This window comes from Mastigoproctus giganteus, chromosome 4 (genome assembly GCF_048544385.1).
Source record: "Mastigoproctus giganteus isolate SK-2022 chromosome 4, ASM4854438v1, whole genome shotgun sequence".
In the NCBI taxonomy this organism is placed as follows: Eukaryota; Metazoa; Arthropoda; class Arachnida; order Uropygi; family Thelyphonidae; genus Mastigoproctus; species Mastigoproctus giganteus.
Window position 1 is genome coordinate 226783136 of NC_143578.1, and position 26415 is coordinate 226809550.

The 26415-nt window shown below is 36.4% G+C and overlaps 1 protein-coding gene across 1 annotated transcript in view; it reads left to right on the top strand.

Moving 5' to 3' along the window:
• LOC150087453 (G protein-coupled receptor-associated protein LMBRD2) overlaps window positions 1–26415 on the top strand; it is a 154935-nt gene that overhangs the window by 88429 nt on the left and 40091 nt on the right. The window contains exons 7-10 of the mRNA XM_090372491.1: window positions 20556–20630; window positions 21099–21212; window positions 22777–22954; window positions 24398–24579. Coding sequence (XP_090228617.1) covers window positions 20556–20630; window positions 21099–21212; window positions 22777–22954; window positions 24398–24579 — 549 coding nt within the window. The remainder of the gene's footprint in view (window positions 1–20555; window positions 20631–21098; window positions 21213–22776; window positions 22955–24397; window positions 24580–26415) is intronic.

Genomic DNA, 26415 nt, shown 5'->3' on the forward strand with positions numbered 1-26415 from the left:
TCCTCTTATTATTTTACTAATATTATTATCAACGTAGAACATATTGAGTAGTACAGCTCTGATTCATACTTTCTAGAGTTTACATAAGTAAAGAACTCTTTGCTGTTTTTCTAATCATCCCTTGCCAAGGATTTCTCGTAATCTGCCTTCACCTGCCTAACCTCCTTTGTAACTTGGTTACAGATCAACTTGTATCTATCATAGGCTTCTGTGTCACGTGTTAATTTGTATGTATCCCATGCATTTTTCTTCTCTGCCATATGCCTCATTAATTCATCTGACATCCATTTAGGCCTAAACCTTGAACAATATTTCTTAGTTGGTATGTAAAGCCTAGTAGCTTCCAAGATAAGTTCTTTGAATGCTTCCCATTTTGAATTTGCTGTTGGTAACATCATCAGTTGATCCCACTGTATAGAATTTAAATACTGTCTCAGTCCATCGTAGTCGCCTTTATGGAAGCAATAACCCTTCCCTTTACCCCTAATGGTAGTTACCTCTTTGAGTAAATCCCACTTCAGAACACTGTGATCACTGCCACCTAGTGGTTCATTTATCTGCAGATTCTTAATGCATGAAGAATCACTACTGATAATCAAATCAAGAGTATTACTCCCTCTAGTTGCCTCCCAAACATGCTGATGTAGAAAACAATCATCCAATAAATCCACAAAAGCCTTGCTAGTGTGTGAGTGACCAGCCCCAAAATTCCAGTCAATATCTGGGAAATTAAAATCCCCCATTATAAGACTCTCTGATTTACTGGCCCACTCTATTTCTCTGTACAGTTTCTTATTATACTCATCAGAGTCATTAGGCCTATAGCACACTCCTACTCTCAATTTTGATCTCCCAATGCTTATGTCACACCAAACTGACTCGACACTGCACTGTCCAGCGATGTCGACTGGCTTCACTTCCTTGGATTTTGTGTGTTTCTTAACTAATAGCATAAGACATTGTACTCCCCAAATTCCAGTTCTGCATTCCTTATATCTGTGTGACACCACGTCTCTGAAATCCCAACAATATCTGCCTTTGATGTTTTGAGAAATACCTCAAATTCATCAAATTTATTTACTAAACTCCTAGCATTGGTGTACACGCAAGTATACATGCACTTGCTCTTCCTCTTAGCCACCCTAACACAACCCATGTGTTTACTTGTACCCCAATGATTCCCAGCAGTCTCTGAAATATCCTGCATCTTATTTTTCAGGCTGCTGCTCGTTCCAATAGATGCAGTGCAAGAATCACTTTTTCCTCTGCCAGTGGCTACTGTTAATCTATTAGTCCTTGTATCCCCCCAATCTAGCAGTTTTCCGACCCACCTAACACTGCCTCGATAGCATCAGCAAACATTCTTGCACCCTTTCTATTTAAGTGTATCCCATCCCTGTAGAAGCAGTCTCTCCTGTTAACAAGTACAGACCAGGCTGAAAAAAATTCTACCCCTTGAGCTCTGCACAATCTTTCCAGGGCCGAATTGATCGACAGGGCTCTCATCATATACTCCCTCCTATCGTGTCTGGGCAGAATTGCAGACACTTTCAAATTCAACCCTAATTCACGGCTTTTTTTCATCAGTGACCTGTACTTGTTAAGTAATTCCGCCGGTCTCCTACTCTTAATATCATTAGTGCCAACGTGTACAACTATATCACCTTTTGTGCCCTTAAAAGATGATATCCGCTCTACAACGTCATCACCCTTTGCCCCTGGCAGACATACCCCGGTCCTGTTCCACCTATCCTTTTTACAAAGCATGTTTCCCGTTTCCCTGACAATAGAGTCACCAACAACTACTAGTTCCTTTGGGACCAGCGCATTCTGCCTTGGGGGTTGCCGCTGTTTTGCGCGATGACCAAGTGCAAGCTCTGGCATTGGTGTGGGCAGCTGAGAGCTTGATGGGCCCCTCACTTGTAATCCTTCGAGGGCATCCACCCTGTCCTTCAAGCTCTCATATAGGCCCATAACAACGCTGAGTTGTCGCCTGATTTCCTTACACTCCTTGCATCGCACACATACAAAGACATCCCCCATGGCAGTATCATGTCCCATACCTGACTGCTCCGCAAACATCAAGCAAATAGTGCATCTTAAAAGGCTGTGATTCAGAGGGCAACTGCCCCCCTCAGTTCTCCCCTGAGCCACAGCATTCCCATTAGCTTGAGCCTTTTGCTTTGCTGCTCTGGTTTGAGTCATGATTTCGATTTACTTTCAATAATATTTCAATTTCAGTACAAAATTAAATCCTAAACTTGTATCCCAACACAGTTATAACGCTATATTTATGTTTCAGTAACAAGTGTTATCTACGAAATATTTATGTTTCAGTAACGAGTGTTATCTACGAAATCCCTTTATATAACTTCCTTATCAAGTTATGTATTAATTATTTATTTTTACTAATTATTTATGTTACGTAACCTAAGTGGTTATATGTATAGTTAAAAGTACAATTTAATTGCCAATGAAGTTCAACAAGATTAATGGATTTTACTGATTAATTTTCACGTAACAATGCTGGCTGTTTATGGACGGTAAACACGTGGATTTGATACCCTTTCCGATACTAAGTAATACCTACAAAATCTCTATCTAAGTTACTTTAAACTTAAGTACCGTAAATAGGAATATAAAGCTACTCTAGAAAATAAGTTAATATGTCAATTTAAACTAATAAAGCAGAAAATAAATCAGAAAAAACTTCTCTGTTCCAAGAGCGGCAGAAAGGCAAGTCCGCACAGGCAACTCTCGTCCTATTTTTTTGCTATCTGTTGGGCTAGCAGTTACTTTTGCCAGTCTGCCGTTAATTTCATATAACATAATTTCAGATAACTTATTATTAAATGAACTTATATCAACTGAAATTTCAACTTAACTTAATCTAATTTCAACTTAGCTTAATCCTATGATTTATACTCTATTTAGTATAACATAAATACGGTTAGGCTGGCATATAACTAGCAGAAACATATAGGTTTGGTTGTTGTTGATGGCATATATTGAGAAGCATAGCCCCATGATGACGTGCCTTTCAATGTAAGCTTCAATCAATAATAACTGGTATAATTTGGTATTTTTTGGTATTTTAGATTTTTTATTTTGTAAATATAGAATTATTATGATTATTATTAGCTTTGCTTTATATAGAGGCTGTATGTTGTAGATATTCACTGCCAATTTTGTTTTTGAATTTTAATTTGTTGTGATAGGTACCATTTTATGCTATATCTATTGAATTTGTATATTCTCAGGCAAATGTAATGTTAAATCATTTCTGATGGCATTAATCTGTTCTGACTAGGGTTTGGGAAGACTCTGTATTTTGTTTTGGGGCTAAACGAGTCTGTGTCCAAGTCGAGTCGAAAATACCAAGTTCGGGTCCAAGTCCTAGCCTAAAAACGTCTGAGCAACCTATATTTTTTGATTACATCATAAATTGATTTGGTAACAAATAGGTATTATGTACATTAGTAAACATTTTTATTTAGATTTATATTTCACATCCAGAAATACATTCTAAGTAATAACTAACAATAAGTAAAATAAATTATGCTTTAACTTTATTTAAAAATCAGTATTTTAAAAAAACTAAGGTATTTAGTGATATGTCAGATAATCTAGAATGTACTTTAGTGCAAAAGTTTGCTGCACTGGAGAATGTTCACTCGGCAGTTGTCGGTGTAAGTTGAATTGTTAATAAAGCATAATATAATTTGTCCAGATTTTCAGTTCTTTGTTTAGTACTTAAAAATAACATAAATTCTTGCTTTAATTTATTAAAATTTGTTTCTGGAAGTGGAGGACGAGGATTTTTTTGTGTTTTCTAAAACTGTCTTTAATTCTTCTTCCATTGTCATATGGTGTACAGTATTTGCGACGTTCTCATTATAATCAGTTTGATTCTCATTAAATTGAACAATTTCACTTGGAAACAGCCTAATCATTAAGTTTGTTGCAAAATCTATAAGCTGTTTTTTTTTTTTTGGTAATCTATTAGCACTTACAAGAAAATTCAAAATGTCTTCAAGATTTTCATTTCAACGTTTGTTTATATGAGTTTTCATTTTATTTAATAGTTCTTGACCTAAATTCCCGGGAATTTCTTCCAATTTTTTTTAGCATAAAGTTAACTGCCAAATTTGCTGAATAAAGATTTGCATCGTGTCTGCCAAGTGCTTCTATAGTTAATTTAATCGGCTTTAAGGAGTTACTCAAATCATGAAGCAATTGAATGTTGAGATTTTTTATTAAATCCATATTACCAAGATCTTCCAAGGGCTGTTTTAATGAATTGAAACATTTCCATGAAGATTTCCATATAGTGAAGCTATATCTACGATCTAGATTTCCATATATCATTTCCATGAAGATTAATATTTAAAAATCATCTCATTTTTGTACTTGTCCACTCATCAAGAGAGAGACTAAATCTTTTACTCTTACTCAATTTTTCCTGTATTAAATTTGTCATTTCTTATTTTTTTAATTTGATAAAAATTGTGAATCAATTTCATCATGTCTTTTTCTGCTTTAGGAAGCTTTTAACCTGAATTAAAAAGACTTTGTCGAATAAAACTGGCTTTTGTAATTGCTCTTACAGATATATTATCAACAGCAGCTAATTCCGAAACAATCTCATCCAAAGATTTTTTAACTAAATAATTATCTAAAATTTTTACTTTTTTGAAAGAATTACATTCTTGTTTTTCATCTTCTGTTTGCAGAATTATTCAGTGTTTAGTTTTTAAATGTTTCATGTTATATTTAGTTGAATGTTATATAACATTTAAATGTTATATTTAGTTGAAGTGTTTCCATCTTCGTTCGATAATTTTATTGAACATTTCTTGCATTGGATTTCAGAGTTTGGTTCTGCTGCAAAGTGTTCCCAAACCTTTGAGCTCTTTTCCTTTGGCATAATTAAAGTTTTTTTTTTTTTTTTTTTTTTCAAATTATCTGAAATTGTACAAAAATTATTAATATATTTAAATAAAGAACAGAATAGTTAATATTAACAGGTAAAAATGTGTTTAAAATTTTATATAAGACAAGATAATAATGAGAGTAGAATAACAAATTTAATTTGTTAAAAGTAAAGGTTATTCCAAGTTATAAATTCGAACTGTTCGGAGAATCTCAGTTTCTGTGAAACTTGATATAATATAGAAAATGTGCACATCCATGAAAAATAAATCACTTACTATCTAACCTCAGCTTGAAAAAATACATATAATCACAGAAACAGTAAAGAAACTCTTGTATAAATCTTAAAATATTTGCATCACAATCATATTTTTTTGATATGATGTGTTATATGTATGAACAAGGCGAGTTATTACAACACAGCGGCATCTCACATACAAGATGAAAAAAATAGCAATATGACTAGATCATAATTATATTTAGAACATTTAACAGGTAAGTGAAGATAACAATACTTAAAACAACAGAAAAGCAAGATTCGGACTCGTTTTGTCTCCTTCCGAGTACTCGGGCTCGAAAAACCCTAGTTCTGACTAGTAATTTTAATTGTTTAAAATAAAGAAATATATTTCGGATTAACTGGGACACGTCAAGGCTCCAAATTAAAAAAAAAAAATAATAAAATAATCAACCAGAAATCAAAAAATTCAAGTAATAACTAGAATAGGTATAAACAGATATTTTTCAAGTCGTAAATAAGCAACAAGTGGCATTATAAGTCGTCATTGGGAGATTAGTGTACCTATTATCTTGCAACCCCCGCTATCTTCACACCTGCTGCTCAAAAAAAGAAGAAAAAAAAAAGAGAGAGACCAAATGTTGTTTGTTTTAGTGCGTCGCGCCGATTGTTGTGTTCCGTCGCAGCACAAAAGGACAAATTGTGTTTCGTTATTTGTCAGAGATGTCGGAATTTTTTTTATAGTAATTTTTTTTTTTTTTTTTTGGTTCAGAAATCGTGAAAATGATGTGTAAACGCAAAAGAGCTGTGTTTTCAGTTAAACCAAAACTTGAAATTATTCAAAAGTTTGAAAACGGTGCATCTTAAATCTCTAAGGAATCATTATTATAAGGATGTATCAAAATGGCCAAACATTAACAAGTATCGCGCAGAATTCAGATTTGTCAATAATAATATAGTAGCAATATGTTATTAGTCATTCCCGAGTTACGTAAAACTCGACAAAGTAAGAAGTCGTGGAACGTATCTCTTACTATGTCGGGGACTTTTGTATTTTTGGATTAACCGGGAAATCGATTATCCGGAATTTGTTTTTTACCATCTATCCCGGAAAATCGAGAGTCTACTGTATATAAAGTTCTAGTTTATTCTCTGCCACAACCTTATATTCTGGTCAGAGTAGTTTACAATAAATCATGAATACAATTGATAATCGTATTTAGCATGCACTACTGCACTCTTGCTATTAACCACTCAGCAATGTCAAGAATGTGACAAACTCAACATACTGTCAGGTGTTATTGAGTTTTGAGGAAGTGCAGCTATGCTCTGGAGTAAATTTGGTCTGGGAGGCCACCAGAGACTCAAGTAAGTATCTGATGCTGTTGTGTGACATCTGAATCCAGCCATACAAATGGATTAGTTGGTTATGAATGCTTAGTTTTTGCAAGAGGTAGTCTTAATTGGGAACTCAGCTGTAAGGGAAACAAGAAACATTCTGCAAGGAAGAATGGCAAAGAACCAAAGAATGTTTATCAGGTGTAAAAACTGACAATGTATTGAATAATTTATCAACTTATAATGGGTTTAATAGGTGCATAGTTAATACATGTGAAGACTAATGATTTAAAGCTATGTTGAAAAAGTGTTACAATGTATGAAAATGTTCTGCTGTCTGCAATTTTGCCCAGACATGATAGGAGGGATTTAATGAAGAAAGCCTTATGGATCAACTCTTGGCTTGAAGGACTCTGCAAGGCTTATGAGGAGAAATTTTTCTTATCGTTGCTGGCCTTGGTTGGTAGATGGAATTTATTTTATAAAGACAGTATTCACTTAAAAAGAGGAGTGCAAGTGTTTTTGCTAATGCCATTGAGGAAGGTATTAAGGGTTCAGGGAACTGCTAATTTGGCAGTTAGGAAAATCAGAATATGATCAGCTTAGGTAAGTGGCATGAGAAAAAATGACACTAGCACCTTCTCTGAGAGCATTTGTTTGCAACTATTAATTACCCTAAATGATGAAAGGGAAACTGTAATAGAAGTAAAATCCACTAATAATCTAGGACTACACATAAAAATACTTTTAAGTAACTATAATGGGTTTATTACTGCTGCCAAAAGCAGTAAAGTGCAAAACTTAATTTGCTTATATAGTAATGCCAGGAATATGTAAACAGATTAAATGAATTTCAGCTTTTGATCAAATTCTGATGCAGTTGGGCTTACCAAATATGGTACCACTCAGAGATGAGGTTTTCATTTTGGTGAATACTGTGTGTTCAGGAGAGAGATGGAGGGGAAGTTAAGCTTCTCATTAAAAGCTGCTTGAAGGTGGCAAAATTTTTCTCTGAATCACATCAGGGTAATTCACGTGTTAAATCAGTATGGTGTATAATGATGTAAAGGGTAGATAATAGGTAGGGTATGTTGAGGACCAAACCACTCAGGAGTAGGACAAACATTTCTTTAAGCAAATTAAAGGGGTTACTTAGTATGGGTGTCTTCACCTCTTATAGACTGTATTACATGAACCAGAAATATGCTATATGGTAATGGATTTTTGAATAAACTGGATGATTGCTACTTATTCCAATATGTCCAGGAGAGTACAAAGAGTTCTAATATCCTAGATTTAGTTCTAACTAAGGAGCCTAACTATATCACAAATCCATTTTATGAATGCAATACCATAAAATGGGTTTTGTCAAAAGAAACTTATGTGGTCAATGGTAAACTCAAGAGCTTCTATTTCAAGAGAGTGAACAATAGCAGAATGAGGTATTTTGTGGGCTTGATTAACTAGGGAGAATACATACAATGTCAGATACAAATATGCTCTAGGAAATATCCAAAGGATTTATTATTGAAGTTACAAATTAGTATCAGTTGTCAAGGTGTGTAAATATAAGAGGCCAATATAGATGACAGGTCAGTTTATGAGTTTAATTTATCAAGAGAAACAAGCACAGGATGGTTACAGACTATGTGATCATGATTTGCATGAATATTATAAGAGAATATGTAAGAAAGCCACTGACAGTGTAGAATGGGAGAAAGCACCTGTCTGCCTTTTCCTTGTTCTCTTTGCTCTAGGAAAGAGAACAAGGAACAGGGAATTTGTCTTGTGCAAGTACAAAAAAAGAAGAGAGTAAATAAAATCAGTCCCCTTAGGTGGTTGCAGTGGAAGGTCCATAAGAAATCTCAGCAGAAATGGCAGATGAGTTGAACAGGTTCTTCCCAAAGAAATCTACAGTCTAAAGCAAGTTTGATTAATCTCTGTGGAATAATAAGCAGTGAATGTGCTATAAAATAACTGATATAATGATCTTAAAGAAGCATTTGTTAGAAAAGCTACTGAGGTTAAAGGACAGCAAAGCTCCAGGTGAGGATAGTTATATTCCATTATAATTAAAACAGGTTGCATGTGAATGTATCAAATCATTGGAAATATTAATGAGAACATCATTAGATTCCAGGAAGATCTCCTTGCTTGGGTAACTATATCCCAGTGAGATTGATTTCTATGGTAGGTAAGATAACAACATCCATGGCTAAGGATGAGATTCAGAACCATCTCGACAAGAATGATATCTAAGATGCATTTAGGGCTAAAGCCTTAAGCTGCAAGCAAATTTCCACCCACAGAAGGGCCAAATAGCCCTGAAACGGTGCCGTCTGGGTGGTGGTACCTATCTGAGAATAAATAACATTAGTCTTCTCCTTAGGTGAAGAGTTACTTATTCAGAGTAGTGCAATATCATGGCAACTCATGAAGGTATTCACAATATGAGATATAACTTAAAACGATGCCACCTTATAAATATTCTGTTTATTCAGAAATGGCTGTGTATTAATGATGCTATTGCACTTAATATATATACATAATCTAAATTTGCTTGCAGCTTGAGGCTTTAGCCCTAAATGCATCTTAGTCTAAATACATCATACACCATCAGGCATCTCTCATATTGTGGAGTTATACTTCATAACTGTTTTGCCATCATTGCATCACTTAGGTACCTACCCACCCACCGAAGAAGGACCAAATAGCGCTGAAATGGAGCTCTGAGTTTTCGTACGAATTATAACTAATTATCCCTTTCATTCTTCTACGGCATCTTTTCCTCTCCCTCTCTTACTATCACTTTCCTACCTCTTTTTTTCTTTGCTCAGTCTTATAGGGATATTGAGGATAGCTGATATCTTTATCCCACACCATATTTCAAAACGGTGCCGTCTGGGTGGTGGTGCCTATCTGAGAATAAGTAACATTAGTCTTCTCCTTAGGTGAAGCGTTACTTATTCGAAGTAGTGCAATATCATGGCAACTAGTTGTGAAAGTATTCACAATATGAGAAATTTCGCAAGATTATTTAATGAAAAAACTTTCGAGCCTACAGACCAGTAAGGCTCCTGGAGTTGATGGAATATACCCTATAATCTTAAGGGAAGCAGCAAGCGAGTGCATTGAACCATTGAGGCTAATTATGCGAGCATCACTAGACTCTGGGGAGATTCCCTTGGATTGGAAAAGTGCCAATGTATCTCCCATACATAAGGGCGGCTCTAAAAGTGAAGTTGGAAATTATCGACCTGTCAGTCTGACTTCAGTAGTAGGGAAAATCATGGAGGCAATGATCAAGGGTGGAATTCAAGATCATTTGGATCGAATTGAAATTCTCATGGATACTCAGCATGGTTTTGTAAAGGGAAAATCATGTTTAACAAATCTGGTTTGCTATTTTGAAAGGGTCACTCACGAGCTGGATTTAGGGAATAATTTCGACATTGTTTATTTAGATTTCAGCAAAGCTTTTGACTCAGTCCCACATGAGCGGTTGCTTTATAAGTTGGAACAGGTTGGAATCACTGGGAAAATCCTTAGATGGATAGAAGGATGGCTTAAGGGCAGGAGGCAGAGGGTTGTGATAAATGGCTATTCCTCAGATTGGGTTGATGTAAGAAGTGGGGTTCCCCAAGGATCAGTATTAGGACCACTGTTCTTTTTAATTTTCATAAACGACATTGATGAAGGGATAGAGGGCCTGATGTCTAAATTTGCAGATGATGTTAAAATTGGTAGAGTAGTTAATGATCACTGTCAAGCTGAGCTTCTTCAGAGAGACCTAGATAGACTTCAGGAATGGTCAGAAAAATGGCAGCTACGCTTTAATCCAACAAAGTGTAAGGTATTACACCTGGGAAACAGTAATCCCAAAATAACTTATTCACTTGGTGAAGTTCAACTAAACCCAGTACTGGAGGAAAGGGACTTGGGTGTTACGATACGGTCAGACATGAAATTCTCTGAACATTGTAAACAGGTTGCAAGGAAGGCCCATGGTGTCCTATCGATGATCTATCGAACTTTTGCAACTAGAGATAGGGACATGATAATCCCATTATATAAGGCTTATGTTAGACCACACTTGGAATACTGTGTTCAAGTATGGAGACCGCACCTAAAGAAAGACATCGAGCTTCCTGAAAGGGTGCAAAAGACAGGTAACTCGCCTGGTGAGATCAGCAAAAGGGCGTCCTTATGAAGAAAGACTTCGAATATGTGGGTTGCAGAGTTTGGAAACTAGGCACCTTAGAGGAGATTTGATTGAGGTGTTTAAGGCTCTGAGGGGCATCAGTAAAATGAATGAGGACGAAATTTTCAAGATTGTAAATGATGCTAGAACTAGGGGACATAAATTCAAGTTACGGGGGGAAATTTTTAGATTGGACTGCAGGAAGTTTTATTTTAGCCAGCGAGTTATAAATTACTGGAATAAGTTTCCTTCATGGGTGGTAGAGGCCGACAGTTTGGGGAAATTCAAAGGTCATCTGGATAGTACCTTCGGTTAAGGGAAGTGCATAGGATGATAGGTTTAATTTCCTTTTTTTTTTTTATTAATTATTATTATTAATTTTTTTTTTGTTTTTTTGTTTTTATCATTGTTTTGTTCGGATTTTTTTTTTTTTTTTTTTTTTGGCTGGTGCAGCATAAGCCATAGGCTTTCTTGCACCATGCGGCCATTACTAATACTAATATAACTTAAAACGATGCCACCTTATAAATATTCTGTTTATTCAGAAATGACTTTGTGTTAATGATGCTCTTGCACATAATATATACATAGTCAAGAATGATATCTTGAATAGATCCCAGCATGGGTTCGTTAAGGGGAGGTAATGCCTGACCCATATTGTAAATTACTATAATATAACTGTGTTGGGATACAAGTTTAGGGTTATAATTTTGTACATAAATTGAAATTTTATTGAAATTAAATCGAAATCATGACTCAGACCAGAGCAGCAAAGCAAAAGGCTGAAACTAATGGGAGTGCTGTAGCTCAGGGACGAACTGAGGGGGGCAGTTGCCCTCTGAATCACAGCCTTTTAAAATCCACTGCTTGCATGATGTTTGTGGAGCAATCGGGTATGGGACATGATATTGCCATGGGGGATGTCTTTGTGTGTGTGCACGATGCAAGGAGTGTAACGAAATCAGGAGACACCTCAGCGTTGTTATGGGCCTATATGAGAGCTTGAAGAACAGGGTGGATGCCCTCGAAGGATCTAAATTGAGGCCCATCAAGCTCTCAGCTGCCCACATCAACGCCAGAGCTTGCATTTGGTCATCACGCAACACAGCGGCAACCCCCAAGGCAGAATGCGTTGGTCCCACAGGAACTAGTAGTTGTTGGTGACTCTATTGTCAGGGAAATGGGGAACATGCTTTGTAAAAAGAATAGGTGGAACAGGACCAGGGTATGTCTGCCAGGGGCAAATGTTGACGTTGTAGAGCGGATATCATCTTTTAAGGGCACAAAAGGTAATATAGTTGTACACGTTGGCACTAATGATATTAAGAGTAGGAGACCGGCAGAATTACTTAACAAGTACAGGTCGTTGTTGAAAAAAGCCGTGAATTAGGGTTGAATTTGAAAGTGTCTGCAATTCTGCCCAGACACGATACGAGGGAGTATATGATGAGAGCCCTGGAAAGATTGTGCAAGGCTCAAGGGGTAGAATTTTTTTCAGCCTGGTCTGTACTTATTAACAGGAGAGACTACTTCTACAGGGATGGGATACACTTAAATAGAGTGGGTGCAAGAATATTGCTGATGCTATTGAAGCAGTGTTAGGTGGGTCAGAAAACTGCTAGCTTGGGGGGATACAAGGACTAATAGATTAACAGTAGCCACTGGCAGAGGTGAAAGTGATTCTTGCACTGCTTCTATTGGAATGAGCAGAAGCCTGGAAAAAAAGATGCACGATATTTCAGAGACTGCTGGGAATTATTTAGCATTAGCATTAGTAGAGGCATTTGATGCAAGAAAGCAAGCTTATGCAGCATCAGCCAAAAAAAAAAAAAAAAACCCACTTCCACTTCACCCCTCTGTTCGTTCAAAATACCTGTCCAGCTGAGCCTTAAACTTATTTAGGCTATCAACCTCCACCACAAGGGATGGCAGTCTGTTCCACCAACCAACCACCCGCTGGCTAAAGGCAAATTTCCGCACGTCTATCCTACATCTGTCTTTCCTCAATTTGAATTTATGCCCTCTCAGGTGATTTTTCTGAGCTAGAGGAAGAATCCCATCAGCATTGAGCATGCTTAAACCATTCAAGGCTTTATACACCTCTATCAGATCACCTCGCTGGTGCCTAGTCTCCAGACACTGTAATTTGCAAAACTTAAGCCTTTCTTCGTAAGAGCACCCCTTTGTTCCATTCGCTAATCTTGTTGCCCTTCTCTGTACTCGTTCCAGCAGCTCTACATCCTTCTTGAAATGAGGCCTCCAGACCTGTATACAGTACTCTAGGTGTGGCCTGACCATTGCCTTATACAATGGAACAATCACCTCCTTATTCCTGCTGGAAAAATTCCTGTATATCATTGACAATACTCCATGAGCTACTCTTGCAGCCCGTCTGCACTGTCAGAGAACTTCATATCTGCCTGCACAATCACCCCCAAGTCCCTTTCATTCTCTACCACTGTCAGTGTAGTACCACAGAGTTGATACGTTGCTCTGGGGTTGCTGTTTCCCATGTGTAGTACTTTACATTTGTCAATGTTAAACTTCATTTGCCACCTCTCAGCCCATCTGCTCAACCTTTCCAGATCCTGTTGCAGCAGCATAGTGTCAGTAGTGTCCTTGACAACCCTGCCAACCTTTGTATCATCTGCAAACTTGGACATTAAGCTTGATATACCATCATCAATATCATTTATAAATACAGAAAACAATAATGGACCCAACACTGAGCCCTGAGGGACTCCACTAATAACATTAGTCCACGATGAGCAGTGTCCATTGATTACCACTCTCTGTCTTCTCCCGCTCAACCACCTCTTTATCCATAGCAGCAATTTGCCTGCAATGTCACACTGCTCCAATTTGTGTAGCAGTCTTCCATGTGCAACAGTATCAAAAGCCTTTCTAAGATCCAAGTATATAATATCAAAGTTATTCCCTGCATCCAGTTCTTTTGTGACTGCATTATAGTATCCAGTCAAGTTGGTCAGGCAAGACTTCCCCTTAACAAAACCATGCTGTGTCTGAGCTATAACTGAAGTCTTGTCTAAATGATCCTGCAGTGCTTCTTTAACCAGTGCCTCCATTAATTTTCCTGGAACAGAAGTTAAGCTCACAGGTCTATAATTACTTGTGTCAGCCTTTGATCCTCCTTTGTGAATTGGGGTCACATTTGCACATTTCCAGTCTATGGGTACCTCCCCCGAGTCCAAGGAAGCTCTCATAATTATGGCTAAGGGTTTGCTTACTTCCTTTGCTGCCTCCTTTAATATAACTGGATAGATCCCATCCACCCCAGGTGCCTTTCTTGTGTTTATCTTCAACAGTTTCTCCTCCACTTTACTCCCAGTTATTTCAAGATTCTGTAGATTACTGCTAGAGTTGAATACACCTCTGGCATTCCCCTTGCTGAATAACTCCTCGTGTGTGAATGTCGATGCAAAATATTCATTTAGTTTGTTAGCTATCTGAGCAGGATCATCAACAGTTGACCCATCAATATCAAGTGGACCAATCTGATTCATCCCCTTCCTTCTAGAGTTTACATAAGTAAAGAACTCTTTGCTGTTTTTCTTTGCATCCCTTGCCAAGGATTTCTCGTAATCTGCCTTCGCCTGCCTAACCTCCTTTGTAACTTGGTTGCATATCAACTTGTATCTATCATAGGCTTCAGTGTCATGTGTTAATTTGTAAGTATCCCATGCATTTTTCTTCTCTGCCATATGCCTCATTAGTTCATCTGACATCCATTTTGGCCTAAACCTTGAACAATATTTCTTAGTTGGTATGTAAAGCCTAGTAACTTCCAAGATAAGTTCTTTGAATGCTTCCCATTTTGAATTTGCTGTTGGTAACATCATCAGTTGGTCCCACTGTATAGAATTTAAATACTGTCTCAGTCCATCGTAGTCGCCTTTACGGAATCAATAACCCTTCCCTTTACCCCTAATGGTAGTTACCTCTTTCAGTAAATCCCACTTCAGCACACTGTGATCACTGCCACCTAGTGGTTCATTTATCTGCAGATTCTTAATGCATGAAGAATCACTACTGATAATCAAATCAAGAGTATTACTCCCTCTAGTTGCTTCCCAAACATGCTGATGTAGAAAACAATCATCCAATAAATCCACAAAAGCCCTGCTAGTGTGTGAGTAACCAGCCCCCAAATTCCAGTCAATATCTGGGAAATTAAAATCTCCCATTATAAGACTCTCTGATTTACTGGCCCACTCTATTTCCCTGTACAGTTCCTTATTATACTCATCAGAGTCATTAGGCCTATAGCACACTCCTACTCTCAATTTTGATCTCCCAATGCTTATGTCACACCAAACTGACTCAACACTGCACTGTCCAGCGATGTCGACTGGCTTCACTTCCTTGGTTTTTATGTGTTTCTTAACTAATAGCATAACCCCTCCCCCCTTCCTATCCTGTCTATCTTTTCTGTAGACGTTGTACTCCCCAAATTGCAGTTCTGCATCCCTTATATCTGTGTGACACCACGTCTCTGATATCCCAACAATATCTGCCTTTGATGTTTTGAGCAATACCTCAAATTCATCAAATTTATTTACTAAACTCCTAGCATTGGTGTACACGCAAGTATACCTGCACCTGTTTCTATTCTTAGCTACCCTAACACAACCCATGTGTTTACTTGTACCGCAATGGCTCCCAGCAGTCTCTGAAATACCATGCATCTTGTTTTTCAGGCTTCTGCTCATTCTAATAGAAGCAGTGCAAGAATCTCTTTCACCTCTGCCAGTGGCTACTGTCAATCTATTGGTCTTTGTCTCCCCCCCAAGCTAGCAGTTTTCCGACCCACCTAACACTGCCTCGATAGCATCAGCAAATATTCTTGCACCCTTTCTATTTAAGTGTATCCCATCCCTGTAGAAGCAATCTCTCCTGTTAACAAGTACAGTCCAGGCTGAAAAAAATTCTACCCCTTGAGCCTTGCACAATCTTTCCAGGGCCGAATTGATCGACAAGGCTCTCATCATATACTCCCTCCTATCGTGTCTGGGCAGAATTGCAGACACTTTCAAATTCAACCCTAATTCTCGGCTTTTGTTAAAAATTTTGTTTTGTTATTGCGGTACAAGTAAACACATCGGTTGTGTTAGGGTAGCTAAGAATAGGAACAGGTGCATGTACACCAATGCTAGGAGTTTGGTAAATAAATTTGATGAATTTGAGGTATTGCTCAAAACATCAAAGGCAGATATTGTTGGGATATCAGAGACGTGGTGTCACACAGATATAAGGAATGCAGAACTGGAATTTGGGGAGTACAATGTGTACAGAAAGGATAGGAAGGGAGGAGGATTTATGCTATTAGTTAAGAAACACACAAAATCCAAGGAAGTGAAGCCAGTCGACATTGCTGGACAGTGCAGTGTCAAGTCAGTTTGGTGTGACATAAGCATTGGGAGATCAAAATTGAGAGTAGGAGTGTGCTATAGGCATAATGACTCTGATGAGTATAATAAGACACTGTACAGGTAAATAGTGGGCCAGTAAATCAGAGAGTCTTATAATGGGGGATTTTAATTTTCCAGATATTGACTGGAATTTGTGGATTGGTCACTCACACACTAGCAAGGCTTCTGTGGATTTATTGGATGATTGTTTTCTACATCAGCATGTTAGGGAGGCAACTAGAGGGAGTAATACTCTTGATTTGATTATCAGTAGTGATTCTTCATGCATTAAGAATCTGCAGATAAAGGAACCACTAGGTGGCAGTGCTCACATTGAGCTGAAGTGGGATTTACTCAAAGAGGTAACTACCATCTGTGGTAAAGGGAAGGGTTTTTGCTTTCGTAAAGGCGACTACAGTGTTCTGAGACAGTATTTAAATTCTATACAGTGGGACTAACTGATGATGTTACCAACAGCAAATTCAAAATGCGAAGCATTCAAAGAACTTATCTTGGAAGCTACAAGTTTTTACATACCAACTAAGAAATATTGTTCAAGGTTTAGGCCTAAATGGATGTCAGATGAACTAATGAGACATATGGCAGAGAAGAAAAATGCATGGGATACATATAAATTAATGGATGACATGGAAGCCTATGATAGATATAAGTTGATCTGTAACCAAGTTACAAAGGAGGTTAGGCAAGCAAAGTCAGATTACAGAAAGAAAAACAGCAAAGAGTTCTTTACTTAGGTAAACTCTAGAAGGAAGGGGATGAATCAGATTGGTCCACTTGATATCGATGATCCAGCTGTGGATGATCCTGCTCCGCCAACAAACTAAATGAATATTTTGCATTGACATTCACACATGAGGAGTTATTCAGCGAGGGAATGCCAGAGGTGTATTCAACTCTGGCAGTAAGCTAGATAATCTTGTAATAACTGAGAGTAAAGTGGAGGAGAAATTGTTGAAGATAAACACAAGAAAGGCACCTGGGGTGGATGGGATCTATCCAGTTATATTAAAGGAGGCAGCAAAGGAAGTAAGCAAACCATTAGCCATAATTATGAGAGCTTCCTTGGACTCAGGGGAGGTACCCATAGACTGGAGATGTGCAAATGTGACCCCAATTCACAAAGGAGGATCAAAGGCTGACACAAGAACCGTATTTCTCCATGTATAAGACTCACCTTTTTTTGAAAAATTTGGGGTCTAAAAACTGGTGTGCCTTATACAGTGGTTGTAGATTTTTTTTTTACTTGCATTTCCCGCTTTTTCGCGCTTGTCTTTGCGCTCATTGTTTCACACTTGTTACCGGTATATTAGGTTACGTTTTGCCATGTTCTGCCCAGAAATGGCTTAGAAAAGATTTTCGTTTAGTGCTGAATTCAAGTTAAAAGTGATCCAGTTTGCAAAAGTGAATGGAAATCGTGCTGCTTGAAAGTAAGTTTGGTCCTCCTCCAACTGGGAAAACAATCCGAGACGCTACGGCAAAAGAAGGCCATTAGAGGCAAGTCAGCAAAATGGCCTGATTTATAGAGGGAATTGAAGATATGGATTGAGGAGCAAAGGGCAATTGGAATTCCTGTCCACAAAGATGGTTCAGCACGAGGCAAGAAGAATTGCTGATGAAAAAGAAGTTACTGATTTCAAAGGAGGATACAATTTGTGCTTCAGGTTCATGAAACGGAATGGACTAAGCATGCGTACACACACCAGACTTGCCCAAAAGATGCCTGAAAGCTATGAGCAGAAGGTCCTTGAATTTCATCGTTTTGTCATTCAATGTCGGAAGACACATCAGTTTGAGTTGGGACAAATTGCAATATGGACAAAGTCCCCCTTCAATTTGATATCCCAAGTAACAAAACTGTTGATAAGAAAGGGGTGAAAACTGTAACTGTGAAGACAAGTGGACATGAAAAGAGCCATTATACAGTTGTTCTAGCTTGTTGTGCCGACAGAACCAAGCTGCCTCCTATGCTGATTTTCAAACGCAAAACAATGCCAAAAGAAGACATTCCTCGAGGAGTGATTGTCCACGTTCATGAGAAGGGTTGGATGGATCAGGATGGGATGAAGATCTGGTTTGAGAAAGTTTGGAGCAGGAGACCAGGTGGGCTCTTATGCAAACCTGCCCTTATTGGTGCTTGATCAGTTCAGGGCACACATAACAAAAAATACAAAGAAGATTGCTGCAGAGCAAAAATCAAAGCTTTCCGTCATACCTTGACATCCCAGCTCCAACAACTTGATGTCAGCATTAACAAACCCTTCAAAGCTGACATGAGAGACGAATGGAACCAATGGATGAAGTCTTCTGGGGACAATTTGACACCAGCAGGAAGAGTGAAGAAACCAACTATAGGAGAAGTTTGTACCTGGGTGAAAAGATCCTGGGATAATATCAAGATTGAGATCGTTGTCAAATCATTTAAGCAGTGTGGCATTTCAAATGCCATAGATGGAACTGAGGACGAGGCAATATATGAAGACAGTGATTCGTCATCAGACACAGATGAGGACAAGCTAATGGATGGGAGTTTTGACAGTGATGAGTTGTATGAATTTTATGATGAATAAAACTTGAGTTCAATAACTTTATGTAATACATTTTTATTCAAATTTCGGGCCCCAAAATTAAGGTTCGTCTTATACATGGGGAAATACTGTAATTATAGACCTGTGAGTTTAACTTCTGTTCCAGGAAAATTAATGGAGGCACTGGTTAAAGAAGCACTGCAGGATCATCTAGACAAGACTTCAGTTATAGCTTGGACACAGCATGGTTTTGTTAAGGGAAAGTCTTGCCTGACCAATTTGATTGGATACTATGATGCAGTCACAAAAGAACTGGATGCAGGGATTAACTGATATTATATAATTGGATCTTAGAAAGGCTTTTGATACTGTTGCACATGGAAGACTGCTGCACCAATTGGAGCAGTGTGGCATTGGAGGCAAATTGCTGCTATGGATAAAAGGGGTGGTTGAGGGGGAGAAGACAGAGTGGTAATCAATGGACACTGCTCATCATGGACTAATGTTATTAGTGGAGTCCCTCAGGGTTCAGTGTCAGGTCCATTATTGTTTTCTGTATTTATAATAATATTAATGATGGTATATCAAGCTTAATGTCCAAATTTGCAGACGATAGAAAGGTTGGCAGGGATGTTAAGGACACTACTGACGCTATGCTGCTGCAACAGGATCTGGAAAGGTTGAGCAGATGGGCTGAGAGGTGGCAAATGAAGTTTAACATCGACAAATGTAAAGTACTACATATGGGAAACAGCAACCCCAGGGCAACGTATCAACTCTGTGGTACTACGCTGATAGTGGTAGAGAATGAAAAGGACCTGGGGTAATTGTGCAGGCAGATGTGAAGTTCTCTGAGCAGTACAGACGAGCTGCAAGAGTAGCTCATGGTTTCTTGTCAATGATATACAGGAATTTTCCTTATACAGGAAAGTTCCTTAAAAATCTTGTAGGGATAAGGAGGTGATTATTCCCTTGTATAAGGGAATGGTCAGGCCACACCTTGAGTACTGTATACAGATCTGGAGACCTCATTTCAAGAAGGATGTAGAGCTGTTGGAACGAGTGCAGAGAAGGGCAACAAGATTAGTGAATGGAACAAAGGGTTGCTCTTACGAAGAAAGGTTTAAGTTCTGCAAATTACAGTGTCTGGAAACTAGGCACCAGCAAGGTGATCTGATAGAGGTGTATAAAGCCTTGAATGGTTTGAGCATGCTCAATGCCGATGGGATTCTTCCTCTTGCTCAGAATAATCACCTGAGAGGGCATAAATTCAGATTGAGGAAAGACAGATGTAGGATAGATGTGCGGAAATTTGCCTTTAGCCAGCGGGTGGTTGGTTGGTGGAACAGACTTCCATCCCTTGTTGTGGAAGTTGACAGCCTAAATAAATTTAAGGTTCTGGACAGGTATTTCGAACGAACAGAGGGGTGAAGTGGAAGTGTGTTTTTTTTTTTTTTTTTGGCTGATGCTGCATAAGCTTGCTTTCTTGCATCATATGCCTCTACTAATGCTAATGATGTAAGTCATTAATCAGTTGGATGGAAGTAATGGTTTTGGTATTATATAGTAAAGCTTATTTAAAATTACGGTCAAAGATGCTGATGCACCATAAGACCAACAACAAGTAAATTTCTCTAGATGCATGGCTGTCTCCAGAATGCAGCTTAAGGAAAAATTTGCAATTTTTTCATCTTGGTCTATTTTTTACTCAGTAAAATTTATATAATTGCATAGATAAGGTTATCAAATCTTAAAACTTTACAAATGTTTTACTTTCAAAGAGAGTATAATCCATTAGTTTTGTATTTCTTTGTATTTTCTTATCTCTCTCTCTCTCTCATTTGTTAATATTTTAAATTTGTTTTGTATAGGAAATACAACAAGTTTCTGATGGTATTCCTATAGGACATCCACTCAGAAGGCATGTTGACACAATTCTTGAAAAGGTATGAAATTTCACTGAATGTTTCTTTTATTATTGAAAAGTAGTGAGTGAGTGATTTTATTAAAGAACACTAAGTTGAGATTTTGTGATTTTCAGTTTTTGTTTATACTTGGAAGTTATGAATCTAGTTATTTACTGAACAGATAAATAAAATATATACATTTTAAAATAAAACAACAATTGTAATGTAGTTATTTGTTTCTAGAATTTTTCAGAATTACAAAAAATAAAAAAAACAACTTTCTTCCTAACCCTTCTAATAAATGTTGTCATTTTTATACTGTGTGTGTGTGTGTGTGTGTGTGTGTGTGTGTGTGTGTGTGTGTGTGTGTGTGTGTGTGTTACTAGTAGAGGTGTTATACCAATTACTGCTGATTTATCCTGAATAAAGGAAAACTTTCCTGGAATTTGAAATTTTATATTATGCAGCTTGAAATTAATTTGAAGCAATTGTTTTGTCATTTCCTAGTGCCCTGAAGATAAGAAAAATGTAATTCGTAACAGGAGGAGGCATAATGATGAAAATCAGTGTATATCTGGGGCTACAATAGGAGAAAGAAATTTGGCACGATTGCACAGACAGGTGTGTAGAATCTGATCATTTAAATAGTGGAATTTAATATTAATTTAGTGGAACTAGTGTATTTTCTTGTTGGTGTTCCTTAAAAATTTGTAACAAACACAATGGAAACATATTTTTTTTTTTTTATAGATGACACACACACATGTGTATCACTTATACAGTCGATTCCGGTTATTTGGGACACATCGGGACTAGTGCATTTTGGCCCAATTAAGCAGCTGCCCCAGTTATCCGAAGTTTCACGTAAATAGTTAAAAATAAAATGTACCCCCCCCGTTACAATTGGTTCACTGTACAATCAGATCATGTTACGATGGAGTCACCATTATAAAGTACCGTTCACTATACGATGTGTAATAAGTGCCAGTCATTGTGATCACGTTTGTGAATTGAATTTTAATTCAATTAAACAGCGATTCTAATTAGCGAAAATAGGAGGAATATTATCCACTGGATATAAAAGTAAAGCTATATTAAGTACAAATTTACCCTTTATAACCTTACCAATTAAAAAATTTAATGATACGTGAAATTTGGAAGAATATACGTGATAATCGGAAGAATTAATACATACTGTAATATGTACATACTAACTAAACTAGTTGAGATTTCTGTTCACTGTCATTTGTGGGTGGGGCTAAATTTAAAACAGTAAAAAGATAAGCAATCAATAACAAAGAACACGGCACACACAAATTGCAAGTAACACGATACGCGCAAGTGAGAACGGAGTAACAAATTACAAAGCTTTAAAAATAGGAATGAAGAGAAGATTTTGAAAATTATTTTTTTTATATGATTGAAGATTTCATAGAAGTGTAAACACATTTTACCATAATAACTCACATAATTCCAGCTGTCGGTATTATCGCAAATTCAATAAGATTGAGTTTACTATCAGTTTATGATATATTTCACTAACACAAAAGCCCAACAAACAGGTAACTGCTAATTGTTTTTATTGTTTTATGGTTCAGTCAGATTTCCTCCAGAAATCTGACTGAACTACATGGTACGGTCGGAGACAATCGTAGGGTAATCTTCAGTGCTGCGGTCTCCTGCCCCAATTAAACGGCATTTTGTCCCAATTAAGCGAAGTAAACCATGGCTATTTTCTCGATTGGGTTCTGTTTTTAAGATTTGCTCCAAATAAATGGCTGCACCGATTAACCGGTGGCCCAAATAACCGGAATCCACTTTATTGAAATCAAAATACACATATACTGCCAATCTTGGTAGTAAGCAGAATATAGAATGCTTTTTTGCTACCAGAAAACTAATTTGGACTAATCAATTAATTAACATGGGGGGGAGATAGTACCATCTTTTGCAACTTATGAGTTCAATCTCCATATGGAGATTGAACTCATAAGTTGCAAAAGATGGTACTATCTCTCTCTCTCTCTCTCTGATTTTTTTTTTTTTTTTTTAATACATAAAAACTGACCTTGCATTTTTAACGAGAATTTATCAGTATATGTCAATCCTCTTTCGTCTTGAGATGTCTTTATTTGTATGTTCATACGTTTAACGTATTATTCCTTTTTTTATCTGCACTTCTTAGATGATCCGTGCTTTGCATATGTATCGTCGAACTCAGTGTCAGTGGAATATGCTTATCGAAGATGTCTTTCACTGGGAAGATATAGCAAGAAATGAGTTAAATAGGGAATGTGCATATAAACATACATTTCCGCCAAAACGATCCTCAATTTTTCAAACTCTGTTTACACCTAAAATTGGTAAGTGGAACTACTGTAATCTATTATATCTGGTGCAAAATTTTGGAAAATGAAATAAAATATAAATTTTAAATAAAAATAGCAAGCTCCAATTGTTTGGCAATGGATTAATTTTTTGCAGTGCTAAGTAATAAATATCCTGCTTTAACCTTTTGAAGAATATCTCAGTATATAAACAATATTTAAAGTAGCAGAAGTTCTAAAGAGTGCTTTAAACTAGTGAAAACAATAAAAACAATAGTGAAAAACATTTAGAAAATAGTGTGAGAAAAACAAAATTTTTTATATATATATATATATATATATATTATTTTTTTTTTAATCTACTAAAAGATGGATACATAAAACTGGAAAAACTAGTATTATAATAAAAAAATTGTCTTCAGGAAATTAACTGCCATATCTCAATTTTTGAAAAGGAAATTTAAAGATGAACAGAAATTTAAATAGAATAACATGATGTTTTATTTGTTTTTATAAGTTAGTGCTGGCAGTAAGCAATAATGCAGAGAAAATACAGAATTTAAACAATCTGCTTTATGTTACATAAAGAAATTCAAATTTCAAAAACAAAATAAGAATTTTTCTAAAATAAAAACAAAAAGAATTTCTCTTTAAGTTTCTTATCTTTAAGATAAGAAATCAGTGGCTAATAACAGTTAACTTCAGTTAGTCGAAATTCATTTTGTATATTCAGTAAGCTGCATTTAAAGTTGAAATAGCTTAGTAGTCGAATCCAAAAAAACAGAAGCTAATTTAAACAGAAGCCAGATGCTAATTTTTAGAACAACTAGAGTACTAAGTCAGTCTAATGCACAGCAAACCTGCATATGAGAACAAACATTGATGACTGTCAGATTTCTTTAAAGCATGGATGTTGAAAACGTTTTTGGCAATACTAGGAATTTAAGCTGAAAAATAAAAGTTCTATGCTCAAAATTTTGCCTATAAACAGGAAAATATCAAGAAATAAATCAATAATAAATGAAACCATAGACTGTGATAATGGGAAATCTTAAATACAGTTAATTTCATTTGCATATTTTATTCTGTGTGGTTGACTGATACATCACTATTCATAGATATGTCTCTCTTTGCATGTGATAATAATTGACTATTTTTAACCTTAATGTCTGTGCATGTTGCATATTTAAATCTTGCCAGAATTAATATACTTGCATAAAAAAAAATTGCATTTTTAAAAACATCCACTTTCTCACTTCACATCCCTTCCCCCAGACCTATGAAGGGCAGATACAGTACAGTTAGGCACTTTTGAAGCATATTAAAACCTATAAGACAATTCTTAGCCTCTATATATTTAAATGCAATATATATTTAAATTAAATATTTTTATTTTTTTTCTAAATATCAATCTTAAAAGTTAGGATTGGCTAAACTCATAAATGAGTATTCATTCTTGATGACTTTTTTTTTTTCCAGAATGGTATTGGAATTGTGTAATTCGTAATTGGGTATTGCGATCCCTAGCTGTTCTCCTGGGTCTTTTTAGCACTGCTGTAGTGTGGTCAGAAATGACTTTCTTTACCCATTCTCCAACACTTTCTCTCTTTGCCATATTTATAAATCTAGCTAAGCAAAACTATAATTACATTGTTATTGAGGTAAGCCATTTTCTTTTATTTCACAACAATTTTTAAATTTTCTTGCCCAAACAAATTTTTGCTGATTTGATCTGAAAAATGTAGTATAGTAAAATCTCTCCAAAGTGGGGTAAAATAAAGTTCCAGCTATAGACAGGTATTTGCTTTAAAGATAAAAGTGTCCAACTCAGTTCAGTGATAGTTCAATTAGTATGTATGGCTTAGCACAGCAATTAAAGCAATGAAATTCTCCCTCAAACTAGATGATGCTGTTTCTGCATTTGAGAAAAATACCGAGAATTAAAGGAGCCTGGTTATCGGTATGATCACTGTATGAATATACTGCTTACAAATAAAGTGCGTTCTGACAAAAAATGTGCAATATTGGTTGCCTGTACTGTGAATAAGAAAAACACTAAATACAAAATATACAAAACTATAAATTTTGACTAACAGATCCTGCAGTTTTGCAAACTGCAGTAAATTTCCTTTCTAAAAATTAACACATAGTGTAATGCAGAGCAAATTTTGACCAGTATGCCAGAAGGAAAACCTGAATACATGACCAAACTTTGATGGAACCTTTCTATGTAGCTGTTTAAAGAACTCCCATTTCTCATTGCCTAATGAGGAGTAAATGTTAGCACAGTAAAACTGCTTGCTATTACTCAGTCAGAAAGTGGGATAGTGCTGTCATTAAAGCAGTTACAAAGCTAATATCGAGCATCACGCCACATTTTTATGGAAGTTTATTCATGTGTTCAGATCAAAATTACCCTTTCAGTCTTTAGGAATGAAAACTGAATCCTGTGTACTGGTTTGCACTCTTCTTTCCCCCACCTCAATTCTAACAGCACCAGAATTAGGGGAGGGGAAGATAAGAGTAGCACTCTATTTGATTGACAATTCTTTTGCTTTTCTGAGTGATGTGTGCCAGTGGAACTGTACTGGACAGTCAAAATGACATTGATAAACATTATGTAATAGAAGCATTAACAGCATACTGTACAATATTCTATTCTCGATAATCTGTAGCCATTAAAAAATGGAGATTAAAAAAAAAACAAATGCCCTGCCTTTTGGCCAGGGCATTTTTTTGCAAACACATATGAAAACACATATCTGCATGGCACCAGCAGTGAACCCATTAATCCAGAATTTGACGCTTGAGAGGTGTGTCCAATGCAAGGAAGTTTAAAATACAAAAAGGATGCCTTTATGTATATCTTATTTAAATCTTTAAAATCTCACTGTTGGTTGGGTCTAAAATCTGTAATACTTCTGGCCAAGATCCAGCTATAAATGTTCACAAAAACGTGTACATTTAAGAAAGGTTTCACTTTATTTATCAAATTTATAGTCTAACGTAAGAAACTATTATCTTTAGTTTCAATCTGATTAGTCAATAATACAGATACACACAGTTCCCTAAAAAGGAAAACTAATTCATAAACTTCTTCCTTGCAAATTGCCATTTCACATTAAGTCCATTAGTAATGTTTTAAAGAGCTCATTCATTGTTCACTTTAGATAACAAATAACTTATTTCTTTAACATATACTGATGATTTTAAACTATTTTTTCCCATATCATTCTTACTATACTAGTACTTCCTTCTGTATGCTGAAGATAATGTATTAATATTAATGTGTTATGTAATAATATCTGATTGTATTCAAGGACATTGGTATAAATCTTCAGGAAAAAAAGGACACTTCACTGGGTAGCTGAAGGATGAAAAACAGTGAATTGTATAACCACTCTGATAAGTTATACATTACTGAGCTACATAGTAATTTCAAAAACTTTGGTAATACAGCCACTCCCCAACTTACGTAAGGGTTGAGTTCTGCCGAA